Below are 17,120 nucleotides of genomic sequence, written 5' to 3' on the forward strand. Positions count from 1 at the left end.
GTTGTAAGACAAAAGTAGTCGTTTTTAATGTTTTTTCATTGATTAATGCTGATCATCTTTAATGTGAAAGATCAAAGATAACGGGCTTTATTTTGCTGGATTGCTGCACGCAGAGCCCACTTGTGTGTTTTGCTAGCGGAAATATTACATTTGCTTTCTTTGCGAAAAGAATATTCTTTGTGGAAAAAAAGTTATTCCGCATCCGGTGCGTTTGCTGACTTGCTTTGTTTCCGCATTTGAATTGCGTTTACCGTCAGCCTATAAAGCATCGACGTCCTTATTTCATTTAATCCTATTAGCATATTGTGGGAGTCGGGTGCAGATTATTTTTTTCTTCTTCTTTAGGCTGGAGGTTTAATAATCTGTGGGCAAATTTCAATACAACGAAAAGAATGAAACCGTTGGTGCGTCATGATTTAATGCCGCTATCCAGTTCATTGTGCTGCTCCTTCCACCAGGTGGCAGTATTGAACAATACAGTCATGCAGACAAAAACAAAAGAATTTATTTTTTTTTAAAGACAACGCTAAATGATCCAGTAAATTGCAGATGATAAAGAATTTATGCCTGCTTCTAAATTCTAATCATTTGTGTCCAAATATTTATTCCTCAAAGCATTTTGAAACAATAACTGTTGATGCGCAATGTTAGCAAAGGCCTTTTCCGTTGTACGTTAGCACTCGCGGTAGCCTGCACAAATCTTATGTAGCCGTCCGGGCTTTTAGTCGCACTTGTTGAAATCGCAAAACCTTGGCAGAGGTCTGGAAATACGGACATCTGAGTCATCGCCCCCCCCGCGGAGCACTTTGAAGTCACTCCTGCCGAGTTTAGGCGAGAGACGTTGATGGATTTGATGGATCTTTGTTCCTCCTGCGCGGGATCCGTCATCCGTCAAGGATCACGGCGCTCCGAGTGTCACAACGAGCCATCAATCACGCACCGAGTGTCGTAACGTGTGATCAATCTTGCGCGGCGCGTCATTAGCGGCAGACACAAAAGACAAACACCGGCGTTGGCGTTGACGCTTAAAAACGGGCGGGATTTATGCGCCGCCGTAACCCCTCGGCGCCTTCGCCTCGACTTTAAGCACAGTCGCGGGCGGGCGGCGTGCCGCGGCTCGGAGCCGCCGCCGGCCCTCGGGGGGGGGGTCCGTGGTGTAATTATGGCGGCGACGCTATCGTGACGCCTCATCTGCATCTCCGACTGCGAGGAGGCTCTTTTAGATCTCGTTTCAATTACCTGCTCGGCTGGAGGAGATGACATTATCTGATGGCGAGAGAAAAAAAAAAAACTTCAGTGCTGTTTGACGTTTTTATTATTTCGTTAAAGGCGGGTGTCAACTTTTATCTGGCTTCCTTCTTGTTACGTGTTCGCTCGAGGTGACAGACGGGCGCAGATCTGACGGAGGGACGGCGAAGAGGGCAAAAATGCGAGAAAGGTGGCGAGTAAACAGATGGCTGGAGAATTGAACCTTTCCGGGCACACTCTTAGGAATCGAATAAAACAAAATGATGTCATATTGTTGACTTGGAAGGGGGGGGATGCAAACCTAATTTGAATTTACGGCGCCACCTGCACCTCCCGTCGTAAACTTTGCAAGCGTACACGCGACTCGCAAAGTGTCGTTCGACATGATTTTTATTTTTTTTTTTTTTACCTCCGAGGACAAAAAGCAGATGCTGGCCGAGTGTTTTTTTTTTTCTAATTGGTCTTTACTGGGGAGTGACAGATGGCGCCCCGCAAAAGAGCGCCCCCCCGCCTGCGGGAAACGAGCCTTAATTGCGGCGACACAAACACAGAAAGCGCCGCCGCTCGGGCGGGGCGGCCATGTTGCTTTTGGGCCCAGTCACAAAATTCAGCGGATTGACTTCTCTTCTGCTAATTGTTCGCATCGACTTGCTGGGTTTTTCTCGAATCGCTGCTCGTCGAATACGAATGGATCGTCCTCGGAGTCTTCATGAATTTGCGAAAAGCTCGTCGCGATAGGCTGAGGGGGTCCGCCAACGACTTCCCCTTCCGATCGGGCAATCTCGTCCCCCAGGCCATCCCCCTCAGGAGCGTCTCCATGTTGCAGGTCAATAATTGAATGGAGCGAGCGCTGACATCTTGACCGGGCTGTTGAATTATTAACCGCCGACATACGAATGCCCCCCCCCACTTTATGCGACCGAGCCGTGGCGGCGCGCCAGAGATGTTCAGGCGCCAACTAATGGCCTGTCAGCCATGATGGCGAGCTCCAAATGCTATTTTGTGCGTGCGTTGGGAATTCACGCCATGTTTGTACGTTCGGACAACAGAATGATTTTTCTAAAAATGTCTTGACCAAATAATTGCTTTGGTTACTTATCGTGAATTTAATTCCAAATATTAAAACGTCACCTTGACTTGACGTCAGACCAAAACCTCCGAGATCACAATTTGAAATAATCCATAAAATATTTCCTTAGCGTTGGTGTCAGCGGGCTAATGCGCCGGGCGTTTTTTTTTTTTTTTTTTTCCGCGGCAGGCGAGCGCCGAGGCCAAAGTGGGTGTCGCATTGTTAATTTATGTTGGCACGCGACCGCACTCTCAGGCTCGTCTTTGCACGCAGAAGCGACGCTAGCCTTGTAAGGGTAGACCGTGTTTGTGGTCTTCAAAGAGTTTTTATTTATTCATGTGTGGATTCCGTGTAAGTGGGCGCTGGATCCATTTTTTTTTTTTTTCAGTATAAATTTTTCATAAAGCGGAGCAATTTTTGCCCTCACGAGAATCCGATTTTAATGAGAAAAAAAAAGTGAAAATAAATGGCACAACGAGGCACTCTAATATCGCTCGACAGGGTCTTTAGAGCTCGCTAGTTGCGAGAGGGCACGCGAAATTTGCACCATTGGCTGCTTTTGTAAACAATTGGTCAAAAAAATAAAAAATAAATCAATAAAAAAATCATCACGAATTAACTAATGAAAAGGATTAACGGGCCAGCCTGACGCTCGGGTGGGTCGCTAACATATGTCGCCATGGCGACGCTTCTCCCTCGCTGACACGGACACGCCGGCAAATCATACAATGTTTTTTTTTTCTAGCGGAGCGACACGCACTTCCATCTGTCACACAAAAGCCGTCAAATCTCTTTTTAATTTTCTCAGTATGCCGCGCTGGTATAGCTTAGGCGCACAACCAATCACCGTGACGCGCGCACGCACGCACACACATGCGTGTGTGCGCGACAGGCCTGCAAGCAGACAAATGACAGGAATGAAGCGGCATAAAGAGAGAGATAATAAATGGCGGGGGAGACAAAGTGACGGAAGTCGCAGAGCGAGCTTGCGAGACGGCCACAAATGGTGCCGAAATCACCGCGCGGAATGAAATCCGAGGGTCATATTTGTCTTTTTTTTTTTTTTTTTTTTAAATTAAAATTATCTCGTGATTCTGCCAAAGTCTACAAGAGATTTTTTTTATTTTTTTTGTTAAACTCATTTGACATACTGTAGAAGTAAAACATGAACTAAGTGTGATGTTGACTCATTTTATTCTTCACCTCAAAAGCTGTGCTGAATTCCAAAGCGATGCAACGCCGCCATCTACAGGGTTATGTCTGTCATTACGGTGGTTTAAAAACCGGAAATTTGCATACGAGTTGGGCGGCGCCGTCTTCCATGCCTACCTGTTAGAAAAAAAGTACGCATATAATCGTCATTGGCAGTAAACGGCTGGCGAATATTCCCGTTGACGAATATAAACGTCCATTTCTGTTGCTCACATTCACTCGTGCTATTTTAACCAATCAACGCAGTCATCCCGATCCTTCCGAGGGCTCATTCACTTTATTGCAACTTTATCAAAAATTCTCCGCCGAGTCGCTTTTGGCGGCACAATGGTGCATTGGCGACAGAAAAACCACCGCCAACAATTGACTCTCCCAACTGAAGACATTTCGAAAGTGCATACTTTGGAGGATGCCAGAGTGCCGCTTCAGAACCGGCACACGGAGTACCGCGCATAGAAAACCATTAACTTGCGGCGGGGGGGGGGGGGAAAGAGCCGAGCAAAACGCATCACAAGGATCCTCAGTTTGCTGAAATATGTCAGACAAATTCAAACCTTTTCCTCGCTGTCGTCGGCGAAGAAATATCGAAGAGCAAGACGAGAGGCGCCGATGACAAGCGGAAAAAGAAGCGACGGGTTTTGGAAAAAAACGAGATGTAGCGACCGTTTTGTGAATAAGCGGCCGATGAGGCATTGCGAAATCACATCATCAAATTCCGTCTGATGCGGCGCCGTTCATGCGGCTTCCCGCATTTAGATAATCAGAAAACATCAATGCAGCCAGTTTTATCCCAAAGATTCCAGAAAACAATCGCAAAGAGGTGTGATGTTCAATCAACTGCCGACTAAAAAACAAGCAAGACGGGAATCCTCTTTTTGGAGTCGGCCGCTCAAACGGTCGTACGTACTTACTAGGCTCATTCGTTAAACGTTTCTACTTTTCCGGGCTCTTCATTCGGGATGATGAAGACTTCCGAGCCAAGCAGGCGTCAGCGTTGTTGTTTTTTTATTTTAATTTTTTTATTATGTCAGCACTCCACCGACTGCATGCCGCTGGGAGTCAAACTCAACATTTTCACCGCTACGGGCTGTTTCATTATTTATTTATTTATTTTTTTACGTGTGTGTGTGTGTTATTTAGTTATGTACCTTCTGCACGCAGGCACCAACTGCTCTGCAAGCTCACTGAGGAAAACGAGGATCAGATGGTCCGGGGGAGGCGAGGTCAGGCGTGGGGGCGGGCGGGGGGCGCCGACGAGGGTGAGGAAGTCGGACAGCAGGATCACGAGGGCAGAAGATGACAAGAACGAGCGCGATGAGGAGCAAGCCCAGGCGCTGACGTTTTTCTGGAAGAGGGGAGTGGATTGGAGGTTGGGTGGGGGTTGTGGGGGGTCAGTCGGAGGACGGGAAGAGATCACCGTGCCGAGTGTCTGTCACGTTGACGGGGGAGGGAGGGCTTGGGGGGGTGAAAGACTCCAAACAGCTGCGGGCTCTCCTTGGTTGCTGCCAACCGCCGACACAGGCGAGCCTGCGCGTGTGTGTGCGGCAAAAAAAACAACAACAAAAAAAATAAGCAAAGCCGCTTGATTTGGAAAGAACCTTTCCAAAGTCAAAGCCAGAAATCTGAGCCTGAGGTTGAAATCAGACAATTTGAAACGATTAATCGATTAGTTGTCGATTATTTGTCTCTGTGCTGCGTTAAGATGTGTCGTTAATTGTTGCTAATTTCTGCGAGCCCGTCAATGGCGTTTCACATAATATGTTAGCATAAAGCTAACGGAGCATTTATGGATCTGTCTGAGGGGATTTGAAATTCTCCAAATCTCTTAGCCATACCTTTGCCCGAGCGCATTTCGAGCTTTGTAGATCAACAGTAAGATCTACTCTTGGACTCCCATAAAGCCAGTGGAGAGATTTCCGGAGCGGTGTGATTTACACGAGAGGGCGGGAGAGGCGGGAAGCTCAGCAGCAAGGACAGCCAGAGAGCAAACACACGCGAGCACACAGCACTGGCGAGGAGGCGGGGGGGGGGCGGTTGAGGAGGTTTGGATGCAGCTGGATGTGATCTCAATACCTGCGGAGATAATAGAATTGCGAGAGGTCACACGCCACCCGCCGATGCCCAGTGGCGAGTTGGGCGACAAAATTGGTTCCTGGAAATGACAAACAGGAGTCGGTGGTATCGAATTAAATTGTCCTGGGTAATTTCACGTTAACGTCCTAGTACATCGTGTTCCGAGCGGCCTCCTTTCGCCCGCTCCCTCCCCTCCCTCCCTCCAAACCTGGAACCATTTCTTCAAACATTTGCGTTGTCATTTGGTTAATTAAAAGCCATCAGCTCTCTCGAGCGTCTTCGATAACCCTCGTGAGCTTGTGAGCGCTATACGGCGCCGATGAACTCGATTCAAGGCGCTTCACAATTAGCGGCAGTTGAGCGGATAACAAAGGAATCGTTAAAAAAAAAAAAAAAAAAAAAAGAGGCTTCAAGCTGTTCACCGCCACTCCCAGTTGAAGTTCACAATGAAACAAATCTAAAACAAAAAGGCCCTGCTAGCTTGATGCTAACGCTAATTAGCATCGATGTTTCTGCGCTTTAACTCAATAAATAATCAATAAATATCGTTGCTCAAATAAAAATAAAATAAAAATAAAAATTAAATTAATTAAATTAAATTAAAAAAATACAATAAAATAAAATAAAATAAAAATAAAATAACAGTCGGCTACTTCCAATACATATCGTCTTTATCATCTCCAAAGAGCGACGAATAGAAGTGTTGCATACCAGACGGAGCAGAATTTAATTTTGCAGTGTGACAAAAACGATAAAAAAGTTTTATGATGTTGTTATTACTTTGCGTTTTTTTGAAAGCGCGGCATTATCAAAAACAAGTTGACACTCTCCGTTTCACGATCGAGATGGCCTCGTTGAGCTCGAGGCTCGTAATGGGTTTATTGGCCCCTTGCGCCTCCTCGTCTTGCAACAAAACAGGGAAACGGTGCGGAGTGGCTCGTCGGCGAGTGCTCGTTAACGGACCCTCGTTGTTTCCGCCGGGCAAACGAGGCGTGTCCGCCCCCCGCCATCGCCAGCCGCTCATCCGCCTCATTCGTTTGACTCGCCGAGCTCGCCGTGATTACGAGTCATTAGCGGAATGAATTTCGGATGCGAGGCGCTTTAAACGTCTCATCCGCGAACGTTGTCAATCGAGGCAACCGGACTCACCTCAAAAAACAAAAAAATTCGGCGGTTCTAAAATTTTCAAAGCGGATGTTCTGCCTTCCGTGTCCGGTTTGTGCGTCCCAACGGCGTCGTCTCCGTCGGGTTTCCGATTGACCGTTTTGCATAAGAAGCACTTGCTCAAAAACACCAGCAGTCGCTTGCAGCCTATAAAATTACTACTTTCCTATTAGCCATTTTATTGTGTTTTTGACTGATGACAAATTGATGCGCTCATTTTTTTTTTTTTTTTTTTTTTGAAACACACGCTTCTGCTAACATGGTGCTCGGAGCGCTCTCATCATTTTAATTATGCGCTTGAGTCATTGTTAAGCATCCCGTGAACGGCGCCATGTAAATATCAGCGACAGTCGCACAATCTCACCAGCGAGGAATTTTGACGGCAACATAATTCATTTACAACGCCGACTCACCACATTGAGTTGAACGTCGGTGGATTTTTTTTTTTTTTTTTTTTAACATGCCGTTCGTCAACCGCCTCTCGGATTGCTTCATCGTTTCTCGCCATCGATGTTCAAAGCGAGCCGTTTATGTTTGTGTCCGCTCTCGCACATTATCATCGGATTTGTTCCGACTTCACGATCCTCACATCTCCTTCCGGCCGTCCTTGAATATTTCCATGTGATAACTTCCACCCTGGCCTTTTTTTTATCCGAACCGGCGCCGTCGAGCCGCGGTTGCCCCTCGTCCCCGAGGGCGAAAGATGAAGTCGAATTTGCCCGCACATGAAAGGAAGGAAGTCATCTCCGCGTGCCGAGTCTTGGTGGTGGACAAATGTTGAGCGAGATGAGCCGCGCCGGGCGGCGTTGGAAGTCGCGCTCAGCGGAGGGAAGAGCTGAAGTTTGCTTCCGTTCGGCGCGGAAAACGTGGCGGGTGGGCTCGGCCAAAAAAGACGCGGGAGTTTTGCACACGCTGTTCTTTTCCTCCAAATCGCCACTGGAGTTCTTCTTCATGTTTTCGTGCAGCATGCCGTGGCTGGATTTTTGATTTGATTTTATTTTACTTATTCTTTTTGAGGGGGCGGGGTTTTCTTTGTAGATTTCGCTTCACTGGAGGAAGTACAAAGATGAACTCCTGATTTCGATTTATCAAGAAAAAAGCGCAGAACAGGAGAGAAGTCTTAATTATTCCCACAGTGGGGTCCCCTTTTTTTCTTTTTATTTTTCCTCAATAGCGGCACACAAGAATGAAAGATTATCTCGAAATCAAAGATGTTCTCAAACATTTGTAAGGGAGAAACAATCGACCAAGGTCGACGTGTTTAAGCGCCAATGGCTGCGATGACTCAAGTCTTTTGTGTGGCGCATCGGCTTTCTCCCCGAACGCGGGCGCTGTAAATAGCGAGCCGCCATTCACGGCCATCTATCACGCCGAAAGCGCCGCCAAAGTCTGAATACAGATGACCGACCGCATTGCTTTTTTTTTTTTTTTTTTTTTTTTTTGTCACGCTTCAAAGCCGCGTCTCTGCCAAATGTCAGCTCGTCTCAAGACGAATCGCTGCGGATGTTTCGCTGATTACAATTACACTTTAATCGCGAGGGCGCTTTCACCTCTCAGTGGCGCTGAACCTTTTTGGAATATTTTCTTTTTTTTTTTTTTTTTAAGAATGGAGTGATGATCCCGTTGATTTAGTCATCGGATGAAGAATGAATTTTGCTTTAATAAATGAGGATGGCAATGAAAAACTTGGAATGTGTACGGTTTTAAAAGGCGGGTGAGTGATGTGGGTGCCAGGAAACGATTTGTTGCAATTGATTTAATCTGATCTAATCTAAAAATAATCTACTCTTGAGCATTTGCGAGGACATTATAATACTGTACGTTGTGACTAACATCAGCCGAGTAAAAAAAAAAAAAAAATGTATCTTTGACGTCTTTAGCCGTCAATGGCAGTAAAATTCACGACCATCGATACGTTCTTTAAAAATTCTACTTAGCAGTAGACGCACTTTGCTATCTGCTATTTTTTTGGTCACTTATAGCAGCTAGCTCATCTCAGCTAATAGCCTAGCCTAGCATGCTAGCCGGACCGCAACTGAGATTTTACTTACCTCTCCTTAATCTTTCCTATTTAGTGTACTTAGTTCTGAATCTTACGCTACTCTTTGCTGTTAACGCTAGCTAGCCATCACCTTGTGGCTAAGGCTAGCTTCTTTGCCGCTAACATGGTAGCGGTAGAAGGAGCAAGGCTGCGAATCAACTCGCATTTGTGGTCTACATGAAGCAGAGCTCCTCCTCCTCCCGTCAGTCTGACCACGTGGTTTCCATTTCGCGCGGCGCACAAAGTCAGCTGAGAAGCGCTCGGCACGCCGCTTAATCCCGCTGATGAGTCCCATTTCATTCGGAAGCGCCAAATCTCATCCGTTATTCATGAGCCAGTCCTCCGAAGTCTTCACAAGAACTTTCCCAATCGCTTTTAAACGCCGGCTTGCCCCGAATGAAAAGTCACCTGCTCGTCGCCGCGGCGACAACGGCGCCACAAAGACGCCGTGTGAGCGTTTCAAGATGAAGCCGATTAAGGCAAGTCAACAAAGGAGGTTAATTACGCCGTCCTTGCGCAAGCCGTTTTTTAATTTTTTTTTTTGCTTTTAATCAACATCAACGCTTGATTGATTGGGAACATTTGATGTGCTTTTGGCATTCATTTCCGGCGCTGATGAACGTTTGTCCCTCAGATGACAGCGTTTATTAACGTCCCGCTACGAAATAGCGCCGATTACGCTCTGTCAATCATCTGTAATCCTGTTTCGTTCCCATTTAGCCGCCCGTGAAATTTCTTTTTGGAAGCATCGCTCCGCTCGCTAAGCGCAAATAGTGGGCGGCGGATCACTTATTCACTCATTATATATTAAAGCTTAAAAGAAAATTAGCAAAATTGTAGAAAATCATTTGACTGCCATTGACGGGTAGAGACGTCAAAAAGTGCATTTGGTCGTAAATGAGTTTTAAACTGAGCGAAACGTTCTTGACGCGGACTAATGAGCCAAACTGACCAGCTCCTGATGTCGCACGAGGCCACACCCCTTAAAGGCACACACCCAACACAAACACCCAAAAAAAAATTCAGTCTGAAGAAGCGACCCCCAATTGTCATTTTTATTTTCCGTTAACAATCTTCAGCCCGTCTCATCTCTCGCCGCACGCGTTTGTCCTCGTTAGCGCCGTCGTCGTCCCGTCCGCCCCTCGCCGTTTACGCTTGAGAGGGCGCCGGTGCGGCGTGGCCCCTCCTGCCCCGCATCGACGATAAAAGCTGCGGGGACGAGCAATTACCGAGAGGAGTTATCACACGTTTAACCTGAACGGCTGCGGGCGGTGCTCACGCGCTCTTCTCTTTCACTCATGGATGAACACGTAAATGGCGAGGAAAAGGACCCGAAAGGCTTGGCAAGCGTTTCCGAGTGGCTGCAGCGAGACGGAGCGCCACCTTCGTGCTGATGTTCAAACGCGTTGTTTGCGTCTTTTCGCGAAACAAAAGCACTTAGCATCTGTGTCGTGTTGTATTCCGCTAAAACATTCATTATTCAATTTGCTAATGATAAGGGGGAAGTAGCGCAAAACGGAAGCCGTTTAGCTTCGGTAGACAAGCCTTTCCCAAACTCCAAACATGTTGAAGTAAATTATTTTTAAAAATTATTATTTATTTAAAAAAATATTTAAAAATTCTAAAATATATATAAAAAAAAGATGGAATCAAAAAAAAAAAATTCTCACCGTTTAATCGATTGGCTAAAATGCGGGTGCGAAGGCCCGTTCATTAATATTTTAAAACGCTCATTGGAAATTCTCATATTTAAATGAGCACCGTCAAGGGTATAAATGTGTAAATCTGCCGTCATTAACCATTCATTCAAATCCCGTCGACCCCCCCCCTGGAGAGCACTTGCGCACCCGCACTTCGGGAAATCCCTGGCGAAATCAACGGTAAACAAGCTAGCGACGGGCTAATGCGCAACCCAAACAACAAGCAGACCTTTTTGACGTGCTGGAGGATAAACAGGCAAATGCCACCAGCCTCTAAATGTCAATTAAGCGTGATTCATCCCGCCGCTGCTCGAGGGGGGGGGGAAGCAGCGGGTGTTCATTTAGCCTCGCACCCACCTCGCCTTCCCTTGACGCCCCTGAGAGAAACCTTAATGTGCATTCATCTCTGCGTGCTGCGAGGAAACAAGTCAAGTGTGATGAGGACAAAATTCAACAAATTCTTGCTTTGCTTCTCGTTTAACGCCTGTTTTACTTTTTTTTTTTTTTACATTACTTTGTCCTTTAATTTAATTTGTTTAACCGTTCAACTTTGACACGTCCAAAGCTCCGAAACCAAAGACCCGTCATTCCCCTTTTCTTCTTTCGCACATTTTATCACCAAGTTCTCGAATGGCCTTGACACGCAAATGCGTGTGCGTCAAAGCCCGCCGTCTTATTTATTTACACGCGGGCCGACGTGTCTAATTAAGGGAAATTAATCCGTCGAAAAGCATAAAGAAGGAGCCACAAAAACAAACAGCGCACAAAAGTGTGCCCGAAAGTGGCCGATAGAAATAACGCAGATCGGCTGTCGGCTCACGGCGGAGCTTTTGTTTATTTGCACTCGTCAGACAGCCACTTTGCATGTCTCCTCCTGCGCGTGCGTGCGGTGCGGTGTGCGTGGATCACTGCTTTGACAAGGCTGTTGTCTCCCTCCACGGAAAGCTCGTCTAATATGCATCGTATTGTAATGATCTGATGCCACTCGACGTAGATAAAAAAGCTTCCGTACATACCAGAGCGGATGAATCAAATGCAATCTATAGTAACAAGAATTTGAAGTAATAAAAGGGGAGACGTACTGCGTGTCGATCTAAAGAACGGGCTCACAAATGTGCACACTCAAAGCAGATTTATTTATTTATTTATTTTTTTTAAAGCTCATTGAGCAACACACTGTTCCATATTGTTCCGCTCGCACACTTAAGAGGCTTTTTGTTCGCAACCACTCGGGTCCAACCAGCAGCTAGCCAAAGCTAATCCCTCCCGCGCACCCTCGTCTTGTTTTGGTGAGGCCGTCAGCCATGTGTCTTCACCGGCTGCAAGGGAGGAAAAAAAAACAAAAAAAAAGACACTGCAAGGACACAATTTGACTGTCAAGGAAATCATCAGCGTGCTGAAATATTTCAAGGGGAACAATTATGCCTTTTTTTGGTCCAATTTAAGAGTTCCCGGGTGCCTGCAGAACACTTTTGTTGAATGAGTCCAAGGATCAGGAATGACTTCACAAATTAGCCACTCCGCTTGTCAAAAGGACTTTTGCAGCCTTTGCCACATTTGCGTGTCGGGTTTGGGTCAACGCTCATGTTGCTGTCCGTGTCTTTGTGGCGTCCAGGTGTCGGCGCTCAGAAGGTGCGCGTGGAGGTGGAGTTGGAGGCGTACCCCAACGAGTCGGTGGACCTGCGCTGTCAGTTCATCGACGGGGGCGGCAAAACCAAACTCACCCAGGTCAGTCGATTCATTGATTAATCATTAGTCATGTTCTGCGTATGTGGATATATATATATATATAAAATAAAAAAATACAAATAAATACAATTATATAATTTAAAAAAATAATATAAATAAATAAAAATGAAATAAATAAATTTTAAATATATATATATATAATTAAAAAAATAAATATAAATAAATAAAAATAAATAGATGCAACGCACGCACACACATTCGCTCCTCCATGTTGATTTGGGCCTTCCGCCAAGGTTGCCGAACTCCAGAAGCCGATGAAGAAGCAAACGTTAAAAGCATTCTCTTGATCCTCGCGCGACGCTCGCCTGCCTGCCTCTCGCGATCAATATTAAATCTGTCCACGTACGCGCAATCGGCCGCTTCGTTGCAGCGGACCAATTGGAGGTGGCGTGCACGTGTGCTTGCGCTTAGCCGCTGGTGATTGGGTAATACGTGAACTTTGATCACGACTGGAATGCTGGCGAAGAGGGAAAAAAAAAAATGTTCATGACCTTGTTTTTAGGGCACAAACATATTCCATTAGGAAATAATTCATTCTTATTAATGAACTCCAATTAATTGATCAGATCAATTAATTGCCCAAGTGCTAAAAAAAAACCAAAAAAAAAACCGAGGAGGGTGAGGTGTGTAAAAATGAAACGCTTTCACGCCTCCTTCCTGCTGCTGTAATTGACGGTGACATTTTGCCACAGCGGGAGAGATTATTGAGGGGATCAATAAGTGACACAATACGGTTTAAAATATGAATAACAGCTCGCGATGTGAAGCCTTTTAAAGTTCAACACCCGAGCAAATTACATCCAGCATGGCTGCCAGGATGGCCGAGTGGTCTAAGGCGCCGCGTTCAGGACCCAGTCTCCCCAGGAGGCCTGGGTTCGAATCTCGAATTTCCCCATTGTGGGACTAATAAAGGCAATATTATTAAAAAGTGTCCATTAAAATAACGCTTTGCCTCCGTCACAAGCTCAGCGGAAACCGCCGGGCAGCTTCCGAGACGTTGTCCGACTGGCGAAATGGCGTCCGGCAGTCACTCGTGACGAAGAATGCATTTTTTTCCGTTGCCTTCAACGATGCGACTTGTGTTCAGGTGTCGTGGATCTGGGAGCCCACGGAAGGCCAACGTGACAACATCGCCGTGTACCATCCCTTCTACGGCCAGAGTTTTCCCAACTTGTCCTTCAAGGACCGCGTGGTCTTCCTGCACAACAACCTGGAGAACCCGTCCATCCGCATCTCCGACCTGCGCATGTCCGACGCCGGCCGCTTCACCTGCGAGTACGCCACCTACCCGTCGGGCAACGAGCAGGGCACCACCACGCTCGTCATGCTGGGTGAGCGAGCGCTTCGGCTTTTTTTTTTTTTTTTCAATTAATGAATTTTTTTCAGTTTTTCCGCCTTGACGGGCGCCTCCCGAGCCGTCTGCTTATCAGCGCTCGTCGCTTTAGAGCGCCCCGTCGTTTCCCGAAGCACGCAATTTGAAGCCGATTCCCTCCGAGGCTTCCGAGAAGCGAGCAAGACTTGAAGAAATTCAATCAAATCGGAATGCTTGGCGACTCCAAACATGACCGCCTTGATTAAAAATGGCGGCGTTGCAATGACAGCGCTGCGATTGCCGTGTCAAAGCCGTACGGGGATGTTTCAAGCGTTCTTTTTAGTCATTTATTTATGAGGTGGAATTGCAGTTCCCTGGGAAATTGCATGAAAAATGTCCTTTTCCAAAGCTCGGTTAAGTGCAAAGAGTGAATTCATGCAAACGTGATTAATTGACGACAAAAATTAGCGAGCGCATGCGAGACGTGGAGATGGGGGGGGGGTGTCACAAAAGCTCAGAATGGTCCAGTCGTTCTCTTTGCGGAGGATAAAGAATATATGCGTGACCAAACGTTGCGCCAATTCAACTTGTTAGCTTGTCTACGGCCGTGGGCGGAACAAATGAATATGGCAAGACTCGGAGGCTGAAATCTGATTGGACGAGAGAAACACGACGAAATGAAGCCAGTAGCATCGTTCACGTTAACTTTGAATGCTAACAAGATGCTAATGTAGCGACGGCGAAACTGTTCACGCGTATTTCCTCAGGGATCTTGATGCCGAGCGGTCGCGAGCGCCTCGTCGCCTTAAAAGCGAGATGATGTTTGCGACGCCGCTGGCGGCGGGAGGTGGGGGACGCCCGCTGTGTGTAATCGGCGACAGCTGGTGTTTTTCATCCTCCCACATGAGCGGCCATTTGCGGAGCAGCCGAGCGCGGCGAGGTCGGCGCCAGGGAGAAATCCCGTCGCGAGGCGAGCGGCGTCTGCGCTCATATGATAAAGAGACGGCACATTAAGCGCTCCCGCGGTGATGGCGGGCTCGAGGATGGGGGGGGGGTGGCGCACGAGAGGGCCGCACTTTGAACTCGACCGCTGCCCTTTTGTCCAATTCACTTTGCCATCTTTCCACGCTCGCGCCATTCGCGGCACGTTTGTGTTTACTGGAGTGCATAAATGAAGCTCTCCTCGTCTTGCTTTTGTTGCGCAAATTGTCACAATCAGAGCAGGTATGGCGGCGGGAAAAAAAAAAAAAATGTTTCAGCTGTGAAAAGAAGAGAATGCAAGCACAGTGTGGATAAAAAAGAAAAGCATGTGTGGGCTTTTCAAATGCAATCGTCACCATAGTTTCACTTGAGTCCGCTTGTTGAATCAGCCTTTCATGTGTTGGGTCATGTTTGTGCGCCGGCTGAGAGAAAAAAAAAAAAAAAAAAAGCAGCGCTCAAGCCTGAAATTGGATCAGTACTTTTTAAAAATTCAACAGCACAAGCCAGTTTTACTCAATAACGGGAAATTTCGGAGACGTGTCTATCATGAGTAGACCAACCCAAAAAAAAAAAAAAATAAGTTTGCCATTTTTGGACACCTCCGGGGTGCCGCCAAATTGAATGACGTAATTTAGGAGATATTTCTATCTTGAGGAGATCCACAAAAAAAAAAAAAATAAATACAAATCTCAAGAAGACACAGTAAGTCAATCCTAGGGATTTGTAAAATAAAATAAAATAAAATAAAATAAATAATCCAGCCCCCAAAATCAGTTGTGAGTAGAAACAAATCTCACAAACTCTTTTTTTAAAAGACACAAGAAGTCTGTCGTTTAAGTTGAAAGCCGCCATTTTTGGGTCCTATTTCTTTTTTTTGTTGTTTTTTTTTGCTTGTTTTTTTTGGTCCAAATTTGAACCATTCGAGCTAAACAGATTAACGCTAAATTACCACTGGAAAACATGATTTTATTTAATTTTATTAATTTATTTATTTTTTGCAGCTCCCTAAATCAGTCTGCCTTAGCAACTAGACATTTTTTACATGAGTAGACCCACAAAAAAAAAAAAAAAAAAAAGGCCAGGCTAAATGTGGCCATTTGAGTCTCTTTTTGTATGTTTCTCACGGTCCTTGAAAACAAACCGCATCTTATCAAGAGCGTCAAACACGGTTCATTGAGAATGTTTTGAGGCCGAAACGAAAAAATTTCCCAGCAGCCTTATCGGCCGTATAATATAGATTTAATTTGATATGTAAGAGGCGGCTCAAGATGGTGTTTGGTCGCGTTGAATGTTGGGGCGCCAGCAATCGTATCACGTCTTATGTACAGCCGGATGGATAATCCTGGCGAACAATCCGATTAGCGCTTATTGGATGCGGCGGCACGGCCACGCGACGCCGTCTTATTAAGTTCGGGTGCATGCGAATAAAAACATTTTTTTTTAAAAATCAGCAGTGAGCAATTTATTTAGGTCGCCCGCACAAGCTTGAGAAGTCTGCCATTTTTTGTTCAAGGCGGCCATTTTATGCTCATTTTGGGTATGATGGGATGCCTTTCAAAAACAAGATTTGAATTGAACTCAATTTGGACCACCCTATATGTGTCATTTCATAATTGATGCCTAATTTAGCTTTATGCAAAATATGCATACGATGTGTCAGATTGCCAAAAATGTTTCTTTGTCAAGGCTGCGTTTTTGCATAAAGCTTTTTCCACGAGTCCTTCAGAGACAAACCTGCCCTCGAGTTTTTTTTTTTTTTTTTTTTGATTGCCAACCTTTTTGTATTCAACAAAATCTTTTTCATTATCGAGACGGAATTTTGCAAATAGCTCTTATATTCAACCTCGTTGGCTCGGGAGCTTTGTTGTTACAGTGAGCGACTTCAAAATTGGTAAACGTGTCAATCAAAAGTCGATGCATGAAAAAAATAGTCTGAAGAAATTTTGCCTCGCGCATCAACTTGTCCGATTGTTTTCTATTATCTAAAAAAACTATGGAATTTATTTTTTTTTTTTGGTCATGTCAAAAATTTGCATACAACTTTTATAATTGATGAAGCAAAACAAAATTGTGATTTATTTATTTATTTCTGATAAAATCGGCTATTGGTCCGAAAAAATGCCTTCATGGTTGAAATGAAATTTTGTCGTGCAACAAAAAACGCTTCCATTTTCCTCTTTCCGAATGTACCCTTTTGTTTGATGACTAGCACGTATTCCAAACTAAAAAAAAAAACTAAAAAAAATTCCATTGTGGAGGCAGAATTTTGCATCCAGCTCTCGTATTCCAGTTTGGCAGCGAACATAATGAAGCATTTCAGATAAATGACAGGTCGCGCCTGTTCATCGGAGTCTAAAAACATGATTTTTCCTTTCCGAGAACAAAACGCCGCCGCTATGCTAACGACCTTGGCGGGTCACAGCTGATGAGACACAAAAAAGGGAGTCGAAACAAAGCGGCACAAAGTCTGTTGAAACCTAAATGTTAAAAAAAAAAAAGCAATTTTTTTTTTAAATATATAGAAGCCGCTTCTGGTGATGTCGGAGCCACTTAGCGAAGCCGCTGGCGTCT

At 45.5% G+C, this 17,120-nt stretch overlaps 1 protein-coding gene across 3 annotated transcripts in view; it reads left to right on the forward strand.

The window, feature by feature from the left end:
- Positions 1-17,120, forward strand: part of pvrl2l (PVR cell adhesion molecule related 2 like) — an 80,836-nt gene that overhangs the window by 24,383 nt on the left and 39,333 nt on the right. For all 3 annotated transcript variants that reach the window (XM_088319086.1, XM_088319084.1, XM_088319085.1), the window contains exons 2-3: positions 12,123-12,235; positions 13,344-13,587. In XM_088319086.1, the coding sequence (XP_088175212.1) occupies positions 12,123-12,235; positions 13,344-13,587 (357 nt within the window). The remainder of the gene's footprint in view (positions 1-12,122; positions 12,236-13,343; positions 13,588-17,120) is intronic.

This window comes from Idiotropiscis lumnitzeri, chromosome 16, assembly GCF_059441095.1.
Source record: "Idiotropiscis lumnitzeri isolate Australia: NSW breed Sydney's pygmy pipehorse chromosome 16, RoL_Ilum_1.0, whole genome shotgun sequence".
In the NCBI taxonomy this organism is placed as follows: domain Eukaryota; kingdom Metazoa; phylum Chordata; class Actinopteri; order Syngnathiformes; family Syngnathidae; genus Idiotropiscis; species Idiotropiscis lumnitzeri.